Genomic DNA, 16,579 nt, shown 5'->3' with positions numbered 1-16,579 from the left:
ATTTAGGTAAAAACTTCTGATTTTTTCAGGATTTTAATGAATACATAGGTCACAACTTTTATTAAAAATCTGAAAAAAGATACGATTTTTTATCCAACTTTTGGAAAAAGTCCTCATTTTTTTCCAGTAATTCGAAAATGTCTCGATTTTCCAATCGTCCTGATTTTTGCCAGAAATCCGAAAAAGTTAACATTTTCTAACCAGAAATTTTTAAAAAATCCTGCTTTTTTGCCAAAAATTGAAAATTTAAAAAGTCAAGATTTTTTACCAGAAAGTTAATATTGCCTCAGCTTTTTTGCCAGAGTCAAGAAAATCCTTATTGTTTTTCAGGATGCAAAAGGGGTCATGATTTTTGTCGGAAAGAAAAACTCTCGATTTTTCAGCCATACTTAGCTCGAAAAAAGTTCTAATTTTTACCAGAAATGCGAAAATGTCTCGATTTTCCTACCAGAGATTTCAAGAAGTCTCTTCATTTTTTGCCAGAAATTGATAGAAGTCCAGTTTCTAGCCAAGAAATTTTTTTTGGAAAAGTCCCGATTTTTAGTCAGAATTGGTGAAAAATCCTAATTTTTTTTACAGAAATTCAAAAAAAGTCTCAATTCTAAAATCGACCTGATTTTTTTCACAGGTTTAAAAGAATAAGGTGTTCTAGGCAAATTTTTATCAACGTTTGAAAAAATTCTGTTTTTTTCCATAAGTTTAAAAAAAATTTTTTGTATTTGCCAGGTTAGAAAATTTTGATTTTTAATCGAGAGATTTGAAAACTTCTCATTTTTTTCAGGATTTTAATGAATAAATAACAATTTTTATTAGAAATCAGAAAAAAGTCACGATTTTTTAGCCAACATTTGGAAAAAGTCCTCATTTTTTCCAGTAATTCGAAAATGTCTCGATTTTCCAACCGTTCTGATTTTTGTCAGAAATTCGAAAAAGCTTCCATTTTTTAACCAGAGATTTTAAAAAAATCCTTTTTTTTGTCAGAAATTGAAAAAAAAATCCTAGTTTTAGTCGAGTTTTCAAAAAAGTCAAAAAATTTTGCCAGGAAAGTAATATAATATCGGGTTTTTATCAGAGTCAAGAAAGTCCTGATTGTTTTTCAGGATATAAAAGGGTCGTGATTTTTATCAGAAAGAAAAACTATTGATTTTTCAGTCATAGTTTGAAAAATGTCTTGATTTTGGCCAGAAATGCGAAAAAGTCTCGAATTTCTAACCAGAGATTTTAAGAAGTCCTGTTTTTTTTTTTTTTTTGCCAGAAATTGATAAAAGGACAAATTCTAGCCAAGAAATAATTTTTTTTAAATCCCCATGTTGCCAGAAATTTGAAAAATTTTACTTTTTGAGTGACCAATTTTTAAAAAATGCTGAGTTTTTGTCAAAAATTCAAAAAAAAAAAAGTCTCGATTCTGAAATCAATTTGATTGTTTTTCAGAAGTTTAAAAAAATAGTTATTTAGCTAGGTCAACTTTTATCAAAGTTTGAAAAAAATTCTAAAAAATGTTAAGGCTCGCCAGTTTTTAGGAAATTTTTATTTTTATTTTTAAGCGAGAGATTCAAAAACTTCTGATTATTTTCAGAATTTTGATGATTAAGTCACAATTTTTATCAGAAATTTGAAAAAAGCCATGGTTTTTTAGCCAACATTTGGAAAAAGTCCTAATTTTTTCCAGTAATTCGAAAATGTCTCAATTTTCGAACCGTCCTAATTTTTTGTTCAGAGTTTTTTTTTCAAAAAAAAGTCTCAATTTTTGTCAAGATTTCAGGAAACTTTTGATTTTTTCCTAAAATTCAAAAAATTGCAAATTTCTATAGTTTTTTGATAGTCTTTTTTTTCAAATATTGAAAAAATTTTGATTTTTCATCAGAAATTCTAAAAAGGTGTAAATTTTTCTTCAGAGGGTATACCAAAATTCAGCTTTCTACCTCACTTTTCCGAATGGAATGCTAATTTCCCAGGACTAATGGCCCTTGAAGAAGGGGGGGGGGTTGCTCTGAGAATGCAGAAATGAGTGAGTGAAATTTTTAACAAATGTAGGTATTGCCGTCGCATCGCCTCGTACCAAGACCGCAGTCTATGTACTTTTTAGCTCATTGATTTTATTATTCTGTGGTTTTCGCATACGTATGTACTCTATGTGTACTTTTTTTAAACGTCGCTCAGGTACGCTTCCGAATCTGGGGAACAAACGGTGCTGGAAAATATGAAGGAATACTTGCTGAATACTATACAAAGAACATTCGAAGTGGGTGTCGAGCAAGCCGAATGCCTTTATCAAGAATTGCTGGAATGCACGAAAAGAAAAAACCTGGTAAGTGTGTACCGAGCAGCGATGCGACTCAGCGTGACGTTGCCTTATATATTAAAATATACGAAATTACAAAGGGTTCACAGGTGTGTAGTCGTACATAGTTCGTAAACGTACCTGTGTTTGTAACGAAAGTCTCTGTTGTTTCTGCTCCCCTGTCGCTTCACTTGTTCTTTCCTTCGTCTTTTTATTGTATTTTTTCTCATCTCGAAGAAGAAATACTTGTTGTGCAATGTACCGAAATTTCCTTTTATGTCCCAAATTTGGAAGCTCGGGTGATTTTTTTCCCTTGGAATATTATTTCTCTTTTGGCGGTTTTTTTTTCATCCTTTTTAATAGTACATTTTTCGAATTTTTTGGGGGTCAAATTTTTGTACTTTGATGTAAGCTCGAGTGATATGTCCGATCAATTCGTACGTAGGTAGGTACGAGTACTTTAGGCCAATTTATCGTGAATTCAGGTCAATTTTTGCTCAACTTTGAGCTACTTCGATGATGATTTGTAATTAATTTTTTTTCGTCGTTTTTAACCATCACTTGACAATAATTTTAGAAAGTTATCGTGAATTTTTGACGTTGTCCGTTGACATTTTGTGCAAATTTTGCTATATTATTTTGTATTACTTTTCTAATCGTTTGTGGTCACTTTGATTCATTTTTGTGGAAATTTGTAAAACATTTGAAGTTTAAGCTCTTTTAAGTATCTAACTTTCCATCATTTTTTCTTCATGAATTTTTATCAATTCATCAATGATTCAATGCATTTTAGGTAATCGTACTTATTTAGTGAATTTTTTCTGAATTTTCAACATTTTTTTCGGTTTTGTTTTGTCGTTTTTTAGTAATTTTCAGAAATTATTTGAAAATTCTATTTACGATTTTTTTTTCAATTTTGAGGTATTTTTTTAATACTTTGTTTAATTTTTTAAATTGTCAACAAATAGTTTATTGCTTTGAAACAATTTCTAGTGACTATTTTATTATTTTTTACCATTTTTTTTGGTACCTAACCTAAATTTCAAATTTGTCTCGCGAATTTCAGCACACTTTTCGTTTTTCATTCCTTCGATTTTTTGGTAATTTTTGGCAAGTTTTTTTTTGTGAACCATTTATTTTATCGCTTCTTTGGAAATTTTCAATAATTATGTGGTGCTTTGAGCTGATTTTTTTTTTTAATTCTGGGAAACTGATTCATTTTTTATGTAACTTCTTCAGTAAGAATTTGACGAATTTTCATCGTGTTTTTGTTTTTTTTGTTTTTTTTTTAGTCGAAAAAATTATCGTATTGCTTTTAGCTAATTTTGGGTAGTTTTTTTTACTTTTCAACACTTTTTGAATGATTTTACGTGTAGGTCATTTTGCACCCAATTTCAGTGATTTTTTTTATTGTTAATTTTCAAAGAGTTTGTGTTTTTTTTGTTCATTGTGAATTATCTTAGGTAAAATTTCTTGATATTTCATCAATTTTTTCGGAATTTTTAATAATTATTTGACAATTGATAAAATTTTTTGAGAATTAAGAACTATTTTCGTTCATGTTTTGTTTACTTTTGCAATATTTTGCGGTATTTAATGCTTTTGTAAAGCAATTTTTTACTGTTTTTATGCATTAAACTAGTTTTATTGTCAATTTTAAGTCATTTTACTCCAATTTCAATCATTTTCATCAATTTTTTTGCATTTTTCAAATTTTTTTGTGCGTTTTGAATCATTTTTACCAAATTTTTACAAAATTTCATTGATTTTACCCAACTTTTTTTTTGTAAGCCATGTTTTACAAATTTTTTACAATTTGTAATATTGAAAAATTAACAATCATACTTTGATAATTTTTTTATAAAATTTCGTGCTTTTTTGCGCAACGTAAATTACGCGAAGATAACGAACGATTTTCAAATTTTTTGTATCTTTTTAATGTTTTTTTTTTTTTTTTTTTTTTTACAAAATTTTATACTTGTTGAATTTTTGTCATTTTGTCTCGTGAATTTCAAGTTTTTCATGCATTTTGAATCATTATGTTGAATTATATGAAACTTTTTTATCTATTTTTTCGTTATTTTTATAAATTTTTTGTTTTTTTTGTTTTCTGTAAATTTACACAATTTTTTTCAAATTTTCAAAAAAATTTTTTTTTTTTGGAAATTTGATTTTTTTTACATAAGTTTTGGGACAAACTTAGTTCATGTTTTGTGTAATTTTGTTTGCTTGCAGTACAAAATTTCGATTAAAAAAAAAATTTCTCATCAATTTTTCTAGTTGTTTTCAAGTTATTTTTTTTTCTCATTTTACCTACTTACCTAGTCGTTTTTCAATATTTCTTTTTCCAAATTGAAATTTTTCGTGAATTTTGAATCATTTCTATTAAAATTTCATGACATTTTTTTTTTATCAATTCTTTTTCAATTTTCAACAATTTTTTGATTCAGAAGTCATTTCTTCGTGTATTTTGAATACTTTTCATCCAATTTCATTGCTATTTTATCAATATTTTTTTTTCAAATTTCCAAGGATAGTCGTGAATTTTGGGCAATTTTTGTTCAGATTTCGTGTAACTCTGCAAGAGTTCGCAAAATTGTATTATATCTTTTTTCAAGCAATTTTTTTTCAAATTTTTGGAAAGATTTTCAGTATTTTACCCTATTTTATTCTATTTATTTTTTCGCAGATTACCGTATTCAGAATAAGCGACCAACATGGCGAAGGACGTGCTCAAGAATTAGATCAAACCATATTGACAGCGCTTTTCAAAAGTCAACACCTGTCTCCGTCCGAGCAGTTGAGTTTGGCGTTAACTTGGAATCGTGTGGACATTGCTCGTTCCGAAATATTCGTTTATGGGCAAGAGTGGCCTATGGGTATGTAAACCTCTTTTAGATGACTTATGCTGATAATTTGGAAAAACTATTTGTATTTTCATCGAGTATACTCGTATATTCGCAGGAGCTTTGGAAGAAGCGATGATGCAGGCACTCGAACACGATCGCATAGATTTCGTCAAATTACTTTTGGAAAATGGAGTCAGTATGAAAAAATTTCTCACCATTCCTCGACTGGAAGAATTGTACAATACGGTAAGTAGTTAAGTACATACCATAAGCGAAAACGTGTGCAAATCAATTCGATGTTTTATTATATTATTTCATGTCTACTAATTATGTTGATTTTCCTTTCGCAGAAACAAGGCCCCAGCAATACACTGGGATACATTTTACGCGACGTCCGTCCACATATTCCTCGCGGTTACATGTACACCTTGCACGATATTGGACTAGTAATCAACAAGTTGATGGGAGGGGCCTACAGAGCGCAATATACCAGAAGAAAATTCCGTCTAATTTATACCAAAGTTATGAAAAAATCTACCAATAGTTTTCATCGAAGCAGCGCTTCGTTTATTCGATACTACGGTAACCCCAGCTTAACTCTGAGTCTTCTGGCTGAAACTCTTCCAACGTCGAAAGAATTACCACTTTTCGATTACCCGTTTAACGAGTTGCTGGTGAGCGATGAGAAAATATACCAAAGTATCGACCAAGGATTTCACTTCGTATTATTAAAGCTAATTGTCCGATTTCCCTTCATTTTATGCAGATTTGGGCCGTGCTAACGAAAAGACAAGAGATGGCTTTGTTAATGTGGCAACACGGCGAAGAAGCCTTGGCTAAAGCGTTGATCGCGTGTAAATTATACAAAGCTATGGCGCACGAAGCAGCCGAAGATGACTTGGAAACAGAAATTTACGAAGAATTGCGAAGTTACGGAAAAGTATTCGAAGATATTGGTAGGTGTGGTATAAGTTCTCGTGTCTTACGATGAAGTAATGATGCTCGTAAATTACATTTTTATCATTTTTTTTTTATTTCGTAGCGTTGGAATTATTGGATTATTGTTACCGAGAAGACGACGATCAAACTCAACAATTGCTCACCTGCGAACTTCAAAACTGGAGTGGGCAAACGTGTCTGAGTTTAGCTGTGGCTGCCAATCATCGAGCGTTACTTTCGCATCCCTGTAGTCAAATTATTCTCGCTGATTTATGGATGGGTGGATTACGCACTAGGAAAAATACCAACATCAAAGTGAGTTGATTATGGATCATTTCACTCCAGCTTTATGGTTAGTTGGGTTAGATTTTAATGTCTCGTGGGCAGTTTTTTCGACTTGGTCGAAATTCTGTCGAGTGGAATTTATTCCTACGTCCTTGATTTAAATATTTTCCTCGTGAGGAAAATTATGCATATCTATCGAATGCTCGTAGTTGACGGGTAATTTTCTTTTTCCTCTATCGACTAGTTAAATTGGGCGCAAAATTAGCGAAATAAAATAATGTGCGATGTCGTTGCACCGCTCTCTGTAAAATTGATTGTGGAAAACAGACAGCAATTTAGCGTTTTTTCCTTAAATTTTTCAAGTGTTATTGATTTGTAATTCGAAGCTCTTATCTTTTATGTCTGCAATGTTAACTCGAGTGTTAGAAATGTAAATTTTTTTATAGCTCGGCCACGACCTCATTTTTTGATCATTAGGTACGTATAAATTTTTATGTGAACGGGATCGTTCAAGTGTACTAATACGTGCGAATTTTTTCGAAATCTGTTTCGATTTTCAACAAATTTTATCGTTTTTTTTTTTTAAATTAATTTATTTCGTCTCACTTTGGTTTTTACATATTTTTTTCGTGGTCCTGCTGAAGTGCTGACGTATGAGGAAATTTTGGTTCACCTCAGATGGTCCCATAATACTTTTAAAACCTGTTTAATTTTCAAAAAAAATTAAAAATTGAAAAAAAATTAGTCGCACGAGCCATTTTATTTCTGAAAAAGAAAAGTATTCCCCCCAACTAACAGAAAATTTCAATCTGATGAACACAAATCGAAATAGAACTTGAAAGTTTCTTTTTATTTTTAATTTTTTAAAATAAATTACTCAAGAATAATAATTTTTCTCTTCTTCGTTTATAATCAGCCGCCAGTTCCCCTCCCCTTTCCTCCCATCAATAAAATCTAAACATGATTGATTTCTTATGAGAAAATCTTGAGTAGAAATTTGAAATTTGGTTTTTATTCTAAGTAGGTATTTTTGATTTCCCCTCCCGGCTCCCTCTTACCATAACCAGTTTGAAGCCATTCTGGAGCCTCCAACAAATTTTTAATTTTTCAGTTTTTGATACGTTCCAGTTGTTTTTCCTTGATTCTCTGGTATACCCCCTACCCCCCCCCCCCCCACCGTTGGAAAAAATGAATGGAAAATCAAAAATATTGTTTGCGAGACTAATGGAGTGTTTTTCTTGGAAAATAGATTATTCAGAACTTCAGAAATAGAAAATTTTCAAAAAATTTTTTTGATTTCAATTTTTTAATGTTTCTAGTTTTTTTTTCGAGTTACGTTCTACATGAAGGGCAGGGTGTCTACAAGCCTGAAAAACCTGGAAAAGTCATGGAATTTGGTGGATCTGGAAAAGTCATCAGGGAATTTCGTAATTTTCACGCAAAATCCCTGGAATTTTGAAAAACACTATATGATCAATTGCAAATTTTGGATAAGGACCTGTGATAAAAGGAAAACATTTTTTACTTCTCGAAACACAGATTTCCAAAAGCTTTTGCCCTCGCTTTGCTCGGGCTTGTTTTCTTTTCTATAATATGAATCAAGTTTCAGAGCTAAAAAATGAACTCCTCACCAAAAAAACATCGTTTTTATGCATCTCGAAATGAAAATTTACAAGAGCTTTCGCCCTCGCTTGGGCCTGTTCTGTTTTCTTTTCCAAAGTCGACTTCCTTCAAAAAAAGCATCATTCAATCGTCCTCTCATAAAAAAAACTCGTTTTTATGCCTTTCGAAATGCAAATTTTCAGAAGCTTTCGCTCTTGCCTGTTTTCTTTTCTTTTTCAAAAGTAACTTCCTTCAAAAAAAAACATCATTCCAATATTAAAATTTAAAAAACCAAAAAATAAACTCTTCGCTTCAAAAAAAAAACTCGTTTTTAGGCACCTCAAAATGAAAATTTTCAAAAGTTCTCGCCCTCATTTTAAAATGGACAAATTTCACATTTTAAGGCCTCCAAAAATCCAAAAAACCAAAAAAAAAATTCATAAGTTATACGAATATTGTATCAATTGGCCAAAATTGATGCATGTTTTATTTATTTATTTATTTATTTTTAATTAGAAAAGTCAATAATCAAAGTTTAGCTGTTTTTTGTATCCAAAGATGTATCCAGTTCGAAGAGAAGCTTATGAAATAAAATTACACCCCCCCCCCCAATCCTCTTTAATTTAAAGTGTGGGGTAAGCATAGAAAATTGAAGGGAAAAAAATGATCTGGGAAAATGGAAAAATTGGTCTGGAAAAAGTCAGGGAAAATCATTTCCAGAAATGAGTGGACGCCCTGAAGGGTTTTTCAGATGATGTTAGCCCCCTCCCCCCTAAAAAATTGATAAAAATGGTTGCTTTCCCCCAGTCCTCTCCGTGAGATTGTACCAGGGCTCGGATTGGTCCCCTTGTGTGAATTCGTCCACAATTTGTGAAAATGAAAAAGGAAAATAAATTGAAAAATATTGTTTGGAGGTATGAGGGAGTTTTTTTCATGAAAAGAGAATTATTATTTAGAAGGATTCTGAGCAGAAATTTGAAAAAAAATCCAACTTGAGGATTTATACTTTTTTAACAAGGGAAATGATTTGGAAGAATTTTGATTCAGAAATGAAAACTTTTTTGATAAATGGGATTTGAATTTTTTTATTGGGGGGGGGGGGGGGGAGAGGAGGAGGGAGAGCTTCCGGCACAACTGTTTTTGGACTTCAACAACTTTGAAAGATGTGAAATCACCAAAAAAACGAAACTTCGAAATGGGAGCCAACTTTTGAGGACACTTTTCCTCCATAATCTGGGGCCAAAATTGGGAAAAAATAAATTGAAGTGTTTTCAAATAAATGCTGAACACGAGGATGGCTGGGGGTACGATGCTGGTCCGCCATTTTCTTGCGAAAGCGTATTTTTTATAACTCGAAAACTATGAAATTCGCAAAAATTTTATGAGAGTTCTTTTTTGTAAAAAATGAAAAAATATGACTAATTTTGCAAAAATCTTGAAATTTTATGCAGTAGAACCCAACATGCTAAATTGAAAAAAATGACGAAAAATAAAATGTTTTCACTTTTTTTTTTAGATAGGTAGTATCTCAGGTTCTACAGCATAAAATTTCAAAACTTTCGTAAAATTGGTCTTATTTTTATTTTTATTTATTTTTTTTTTTAGAAAAAAGGACTCGAAATTTTTTTGCAAAAGTCGTTAGTTTTCGAGTTATCAAAAAATTGGCTTTCGCAAAAAAAAAAACACTCACGCAAAAAAGCGTGAGATAACCGGCTTTTCAGAATTGAAAAACGTATTAAAAACATATTAATTATATTTATATCAGTATAACAGTTTTATAAATATAAAAAAAATATCTACATCGTAATCAACTTCGGGTCAGTTATTTATTCACTAGTTTCTCAAGTATTACAATAGCGTAATTAATTTTAAATTTGCATAATATTTCAATTCATTGAAATAAATTTAAAAAACAAATAAAATCTCAATAAAGCATATTTGGATATTTCATATTGTTCTTTTTTACGAGGGTGTTCATAATTCAATTATGACTGGAAAATTTTAAAATTTCTTGGGTTAATTTTTGATTGTGATTTTAAACATTACCACGTCGTAATCAACTTCGGGTCAGTTATTTATTCACTAGTTTCTCAAGTATTACAATAGCGTAATTAATTTTAAATTTGCATAATATTTCAATTCATTGAAATAAATTTAAAAAACAAATAAAATCTCAATAAAGCAAATTTGGAGATTTCATATTGTTCTTTTCAAATAGAATTCATAACAATGTCTTTCAATATGCAAATTTTAGTATTAAATTGCTTTTAGAATTTAATAGATAGAAAATCTGACGTCATATTCGTATTCAGCGTTACAAGAAACGTACTATTTCATGTGTCGCACGAACAAAACACTTTATTTAATTTTTACCCCCTTTGGGGAGGTGCCGGGGGCCATGGATGGGGTCCAATCAAAAATCTGACGTCATATTCGTGTTCAGCGTCACCGAAAACATACAATTCGATATATCACATGCCCCAGATTTTCTTTTGAAAGTTTCACCCAAAATTGGGGGTGGGGGTGCTCCCCCTTCGTCAAAGAGTCCCATCTCGAAACCTAAATATTTCGAAACAAGAAATAAACTGAGAAATTGTTTGGGTATTAAGACAGACATTGGTGTTTGCTAAGCAAAACATTTATGCTTTAAAAAAAAATAGGTGTACCAAAAACAAAACTGATGAGGAAGTCTGCAAAAGTCTGCAAAAATGCCACCAAAAATAAATTAGGCCTACCTAAGCTGAACTGTCAGAGGAACACGTGAACCGACTGTCCATCGAGTTCCTAACAAGAAATAAACTGAGAAATCGTTTGGGTATATTAAGACAGATGTTACTGATTATTGCTAAGCAAAATATTTATTCTTAGAAAAAAATAGGTATACCAAAAACAAAACTGATGAGGAAGTCTGCAAAAGGACGCAAAAATGACAAAAAATATCACTTAATCTGAAATATCGAGGGAACGCCTGGACCGATTTTAATAAAACTCGAAATCTCAAAATTTCGGCAATACACCAGTCGGGAGGGATAAAGCACTTTGTTCAAAATTTCATAGGTTTCGAGTTGACTCTGCCACAAAATTGGTACATAAACACATATATATATATATATATATATATATATACTGTCTTATAGTACATTGCGAGATCCGACATATACACAGGCATTGCGAGATCCGACCCAAAAAATTTCGAAAAATGCTAAAAACTCAAATAATAACCCTACAACTTCGTTCAAACGCACGTTCCAGTGTGTAAACAGTGCCTTTCTATGCATTGCCGCCATCAATTTCGCGATCCGCATAAACCGAGATCCACCAACGGCCTAAACCTGATTTGGGGGTGGATCTCGCAAGATGCGTCGTTTATCTATTTTCAAAAATTGTATATAAGTATATAAATAGTAGGTAAAACGAGATCCGGCTGAAAATGTGTGTACAGGGTCCCCCGGATCTCACAAGTACCATGGCATATGAGAGAACTTGCGAGATCCGGCAAAAGGATCTCAGGATCTCGCAATGCCCGATTTTATATAAAACGGATCTCGTAATGTAGGGTTTTTACATGTATATATATATAGGTATTAGTATCCAGACATGTCAACTATTGAATGGGTTATTTTTACTATACAAGTGGACTGACCAACTTCTCAACTATAGTTGACAAGTCATGGGTTAATTTTACTATACAAGTCAACTATGAGTTTTCAGAAACTTCCACCAGAGGGCGCATGGCTTAGAAATCAAGGCGCGAGGACGAACGCAGGGTCTACAGTCAATTTGTAGTGAGTAGAATGTGATGTGCTGGTGGATATGTATGCAAATACATCGATCCTGAGTATACGCGACAACAAATTTGACTTGAAATTTTTCAGTATTTTATTGGCCTATGGAAAATTTAAAAACATCAAAAATTTTTATGCTGTTTAAGCTTTCTTTTGGTGTCTTAACTTTCTCAAAATTCAAATTACTTTGACTCCTTTTTCAAAAATTGTCTTCAAAATTTAGCCTAAAAATCTGATTCCTTTTTTCAAAACATAGATTTTTTTAATATTAGACTGAATCTGCAAATAAAATTTTAATAAGTGATTTAGAACAGAAATTATACCAATTTTAAAATTTTGTTCACTTTTCTGCATATATGCCAAGCATAGTTGACATGTCTGGTCGCAAGCAAATATATATATATAAACTTTAAGGAAACCTGAAAAAAAACTAATGGTCCCACAATGATCCCAACACCCCAAAACGCAAAGAAAATTTACTCCGGACCGAAACTGTCACAGTTGAGACAAATACAGTACCTGACTTTTCTTCGAAAAGCCGGTAAAATGGCGGACCAGAATACAATACCCCCTGTTATAGTGCCCTAAGTATAACCTTGATTTTTCGATCTGGCCTCTTCGACGCAGTCTAGACACCCCCCTCTCCCCCACCAATCAAGGTCAACCCATAAAAATATTGACGTATTCGTTAGAGATATGAAAATAGGTAGTATGGTTTTAAGGGTGCTGAATACGAAAACGAGTTTATTTCTTCGATTCGACTGTACCATATCCGTAGTTATTAGATTTGTTTTTTTTTTTACCTGGATTTTGGCAGATTTAAAATCCACTAGAATCTGCTAGGGTAGTAGCTTTTGAAAATGTATTTTGGATTTTACTGAGTTTACTTGTAAGAGAGAAGACTTTTCAAATTTCAAAAGTTTGAGTAAAAAGTGTTTAAAAAAGAAACGTCCAAAAATCAGATTTTAGGGAGTATTCGGGTAAAAAAACAAAACAAATCTATTGTTCTTTGGTGAGAAGATGATCGAAAGCTGGATTGATTTGAACCAGCAAGAGAAGAGTTTTGAAGATTTGTTTCCTCATTGAATGATTAATTTGATTTTTCCGAATCCTAATTCAATCCTAGTCTCTTTTTCATTGGATTTTTTGAAGACTGGAAAATTCACTAATCTCCGGAAGGCTTCGTAAAAACTTGAAATAAAAAGTTAAAAATACGATACACGCCAAAATTTCTTCATTTTTTCTCGAAAATTTGCCAAATCTGATTTTTTTGAAATTGTTTTCAAAAATCAAAAATTGGAATTTAATTTTTAAATTATTACTCGTTGGTGTAGTTTTGATGTTTCGAGTGTTATTTCATTTTTTTGTCGATCCTAAAATTATTGTTGCTGTTGATTGGAATATCCAGTTCTTCTTACACTTTATCCTCCCTTCTCTTCCCCTCCCCCTCCTTTAATGAGAGTAAATTATGAATTCATTGACGATTTTTTCGTGCACACGAGAGCTTGTTGCATAAAATAGAATTTGTTTCAAGTTTTTTGTTTTTTTTTAAATCTTCGAATGTTAAGTATTTTATCAACGAACATTTTTTTTTTCAACAGATTATTATAGGCTTACTCTGTCCGCCTTACATCGCCAAATTGGAATTCAAATCGAAAGAAGAGTTACAACTGATGCCTCAGACCGAGGAAGAACATTTGTTCGGTCTGGACGACGAAAATGAAAGTATCGAAGAACACTCGCACGACGCTCAACATCGCAATACCGAAGCTGATATCGAGGTAAAGAATTCGTTTCGTTTTTTTTTTTTGTGTGGGAATACAATAATTTTTGTCGTGGTTTTTCATCCATTCATTTTCTCCGCCATTCTACGTTCATCCTTCTTTTTCTCGCGAGTAGGTAGTATTATTTGTAGTCTGTAGCTAGACGCTAGCTACACGTAGTACAAACCTGCGTCCCGTTTACCCATATTTACTCGTACATGATCTTCGATAATCTCGAGGATTTTTTGAGTAGAGATATATTTACAGAGTCTGGTACGAGTATCGAGCTTAGCTGGTCGAGAATTTTCGTGCTGAAATGTAGGTTGGTAACATTGAACGTGAATTCTCGACCAGTTATATTAGATACACTATTGGGCACCCTGTACGATAGCATTAGTACGTATTCTTAGATACTAGATCTAGATATTGGATTGGATGATGGTTGATGAATTATTACGTATTTATAATGATGTTACGAGTACTTGAGTATGTATAATATAAGTAGTTCTAGGTACTTGTAATTTTGGCAGTAGATGATCAGAGAAGCACTCACTTGATGAGGTGTCTCGCTCGAAACTTCGAACGTTATCATTTTGGGAAATGCATGTTCCACGAGGAGTAGAAGGGTGTCCTAATTTGTCTTTTATTTTCAACAGATATCGCGTGATAGACTTGAATTATTATTCGTCTATTCGTATTATTGTTTCGTTTAATTTGTGAATTAATTCGGTAGATAGATAAATTAATAGGTGGGTAGGCAATTAGGTAGGTACAATTGATGCTTACCAGTGTGAGACTGTCTTTAACGTATTCGATATCGATGGGAGTCTGTTTTTAGGCTGAAATCGAGTTAATCTACCTACTCTTATAAATAAGAAAACTCATTTTGAAGCCATAAGTTCATAGACCTGAGTATCTGAAGACATATCTTGGGCATTCTACATATAATATTATTCACATTTATTCATTTTTAATAATAATTACTTATCTTACTTCTTAATTAACGAACTACGTAGACGTTCGTGATTGCTTTGTTCTCGTCCATTCAATTACCTATGCAACTTTTTCACCTAACCACGAGTTACAGTCACCAACGAGTGCATTACTAACTGCTGTCTAATGCCTCTGAAACATGCACAAGTACTCGTAATTTATGGTTAGGTTAAACTTACGTACTTCAAAAGCTCGATCGAGTATCGATGCGATATCGAATCGAATGGTCCTATTTTTATACCTTCTCAATTGTTACTATCGTACAATAAATTAGGTATAAATTTAATGTACTTAATCGCCTAATAAACGTGCGTATTTTCTATTAGAGACCGAATAAATTGTCAATAAGGAGAAGATCTACAATGCGATCATTTTGCAACAAGGTATTGGTAACTTCTAGTTATCCATTGTGTGTTTTTTTTGTTTTCGTTTTTTTTTTTTACTTGTTTTTGTTGGTCGGTTTGTTCAATGGTTAAAGCACCTACGATACATATACTTTATAGACTATAATATTATCTACTTTTCAATTCATTTTTCGTCTTCTTCTTCACTTTTTTGGATATTTAATTCATTTTGTGTTTTTTTTTGTGTCGTTTTTTTCCTCTTTTATTACTCGTTTATGTAGATATATACCTACCTAGTACCTACGTACCTATCTAACTGTCTACCGATATTATAATTTATTCAGTATTTTAATCGACTGTGAATTGGGATCATCGTGTTTGACCAAAAAATACTCGTATGATGAGAATTAGCTATGAATTTGAAAAATATTGTTTTTTTTGGGGGGGTTTTGAAAATTCCGAGATTATTTAAATTGACCTTTTAACATTTATTTCGAATGCTATTTTTGATGAATTTTGTGAACTTGTTAGGTACTGTTTGAAGGGCATTGCCTGGAACATACTCCGTAGATGAATTGTGTATTTTCTGTATTTAATTTATTTATACGCGTGTAGTGCATATTTTGATTAGGTACCTACTTGCATGATATACCTGATGTAATTTTTGCAGATTTGAGGCTTCGTTCGGTATCTGCATTAATGTATTTTTTTTTTCACGTAATCATGTTTTGATCACTTTGACACTAAAATTCAGGAATTTTGATTTTATCAAGATTTAGTGAATTTCTGATTTGAAGGGGATGATTTCAAGAAATGTTCGAAGGGTACCAAAAATTTGCTTGAATTTTCGATTTCGAGAACTACGAGTTCCTTCTCATCAAAATCAGTTTGAAATTTTCACATCTCCAAAATTTGAAGACATTTGACTTTGAAATAACCACCCCCACCCCCACCCCCCCCCCCCCACTTGAAACGAAAATTTCTTCATTTCTATGACCACGAGTCACCTAATCCTTGTGAGAGGGTGCAGGGCTCGTACTAAGTTGATAAGTTTCTGAGAATGTGACTTCTCGTTGCTTTTTTTAAAAACAACTTTGGTTAGTACTAAAGTTTCTTTTTGAAAAAAATGTCCAAAATCCAATTTTTTGAAATTTTGGCTCTGCTTTGTAAAGAAAACAAGGAGAAATGTCTCGCTTTTACCAAAAATTCATACCTACTTGATTACCTACTTGATTAGTAACAAATTCCGCCTTTTTCAAAGCTGCCAAAAATCCTCGTTTCTTGCTAAAAATTTTTAAAAACTGTGATTTTCGCGAAAAAATTCCGAATTATCTCATTTTTTCTCCTCAAAAAAAGTTCCAAACGTTTCGCTTTTTTGGCAGTAATTATTGAAAATTGCCAGAAATGGAAAACAAGGATCGCTTAAAGCCTTAAAGTCTTGCTTTTTGCAAAAAAAATTTCGCAAAATTTCTAAAAAATCATTCTTAATTTTTTCCCTTAAAAATTAGGCAGTCTAATTGAGCTTTTTTGCCAAAAATTACCAACCTTTGCCAATTCCAAATAGTCTCATCCTCCTTCCCAAAAAAAATTCCCTAAAGTCTTGCTTTTTGCCAAAAATTTACAAAACATCTCGCTTTTTCAAAAAAATTTCCAAAAAATCACTCTCAATTTTTTCTCTAAAATATTTGGCTCTTCCAAAGCTGAGCTTTTTTGCCAAAAATTACCAAAATTTTCCATC

The 16,579-nt window shown here is 32.0% G+C and overlaps 1 protein-coding gene across 6 annotated transcripts in view; it reads left to right on the top strand.

The window, feature by feature from the left end:
* Trpm (transient receptor potential cation channel, subfamily M) overlaps positions 1-16,579 on the top strand; it is a 91,396-nt gene that overhangs the window by 51,835 nt on the left and 22,982 nt on the right. For 4 of the 6 annotated variants that reach the window (XM_065362635.1, XM_065362639.1, XM_065362636.1 and 1 more), the window contains 8 exons: positions 2,161-2,308; positions 4,971-5,160; positions 5,246-5,376; positions 5,481-5,804; positions 5,897-6,086; positions 6,173-6,384; positions 13,343-13,522; positions 14,824-14,880. In XM_065362635.1, coding sequence (XP_065218707.1) covers positions 2,161-2,308; positions 4,971-5,160; positions 5,246-5,376; positions 5,481-5,804; positions 5,897-6,086; positions 6,173-6,384; positions 13,343-13,522; positions 14,824-14,880 — 1,432 coding nt within the window. The remainder of the gene's footprint in view (positions 1-2,160; positions 2,309-4,970; positions 5,161-5,245; positions 5,377-5,480; positions 5,805-5,896; positions 6,087-6,172; positions 6,385-13,342; positions 13,523-14,823; positions 14,881-16,579) is intronic. The other 2 variants (XM_065362637.1, XM_065362640.1) reach the window with 1 other exon arrangement.

The sequence above is a fragment of the Planococcus citri genome, chromosome 4 (genome assembly GCF_950023065.1).
Source record: "Planococcus citri chromosome 4, ihPlaCitr1.1, whole genome shotgun sequence".
Classification (NCBI taxonomy): domain Eukaryota; kingdom Metazoa; phylum Arthropoda; class Insecta; order Hemiptera; family Pseudococcidae; genus Planococcus; species Planococcus citri.
Note: the sequence above shows the minus strand (reverse complement) of the source record. Positions and strands in the feature narration are given on the sequence as shown.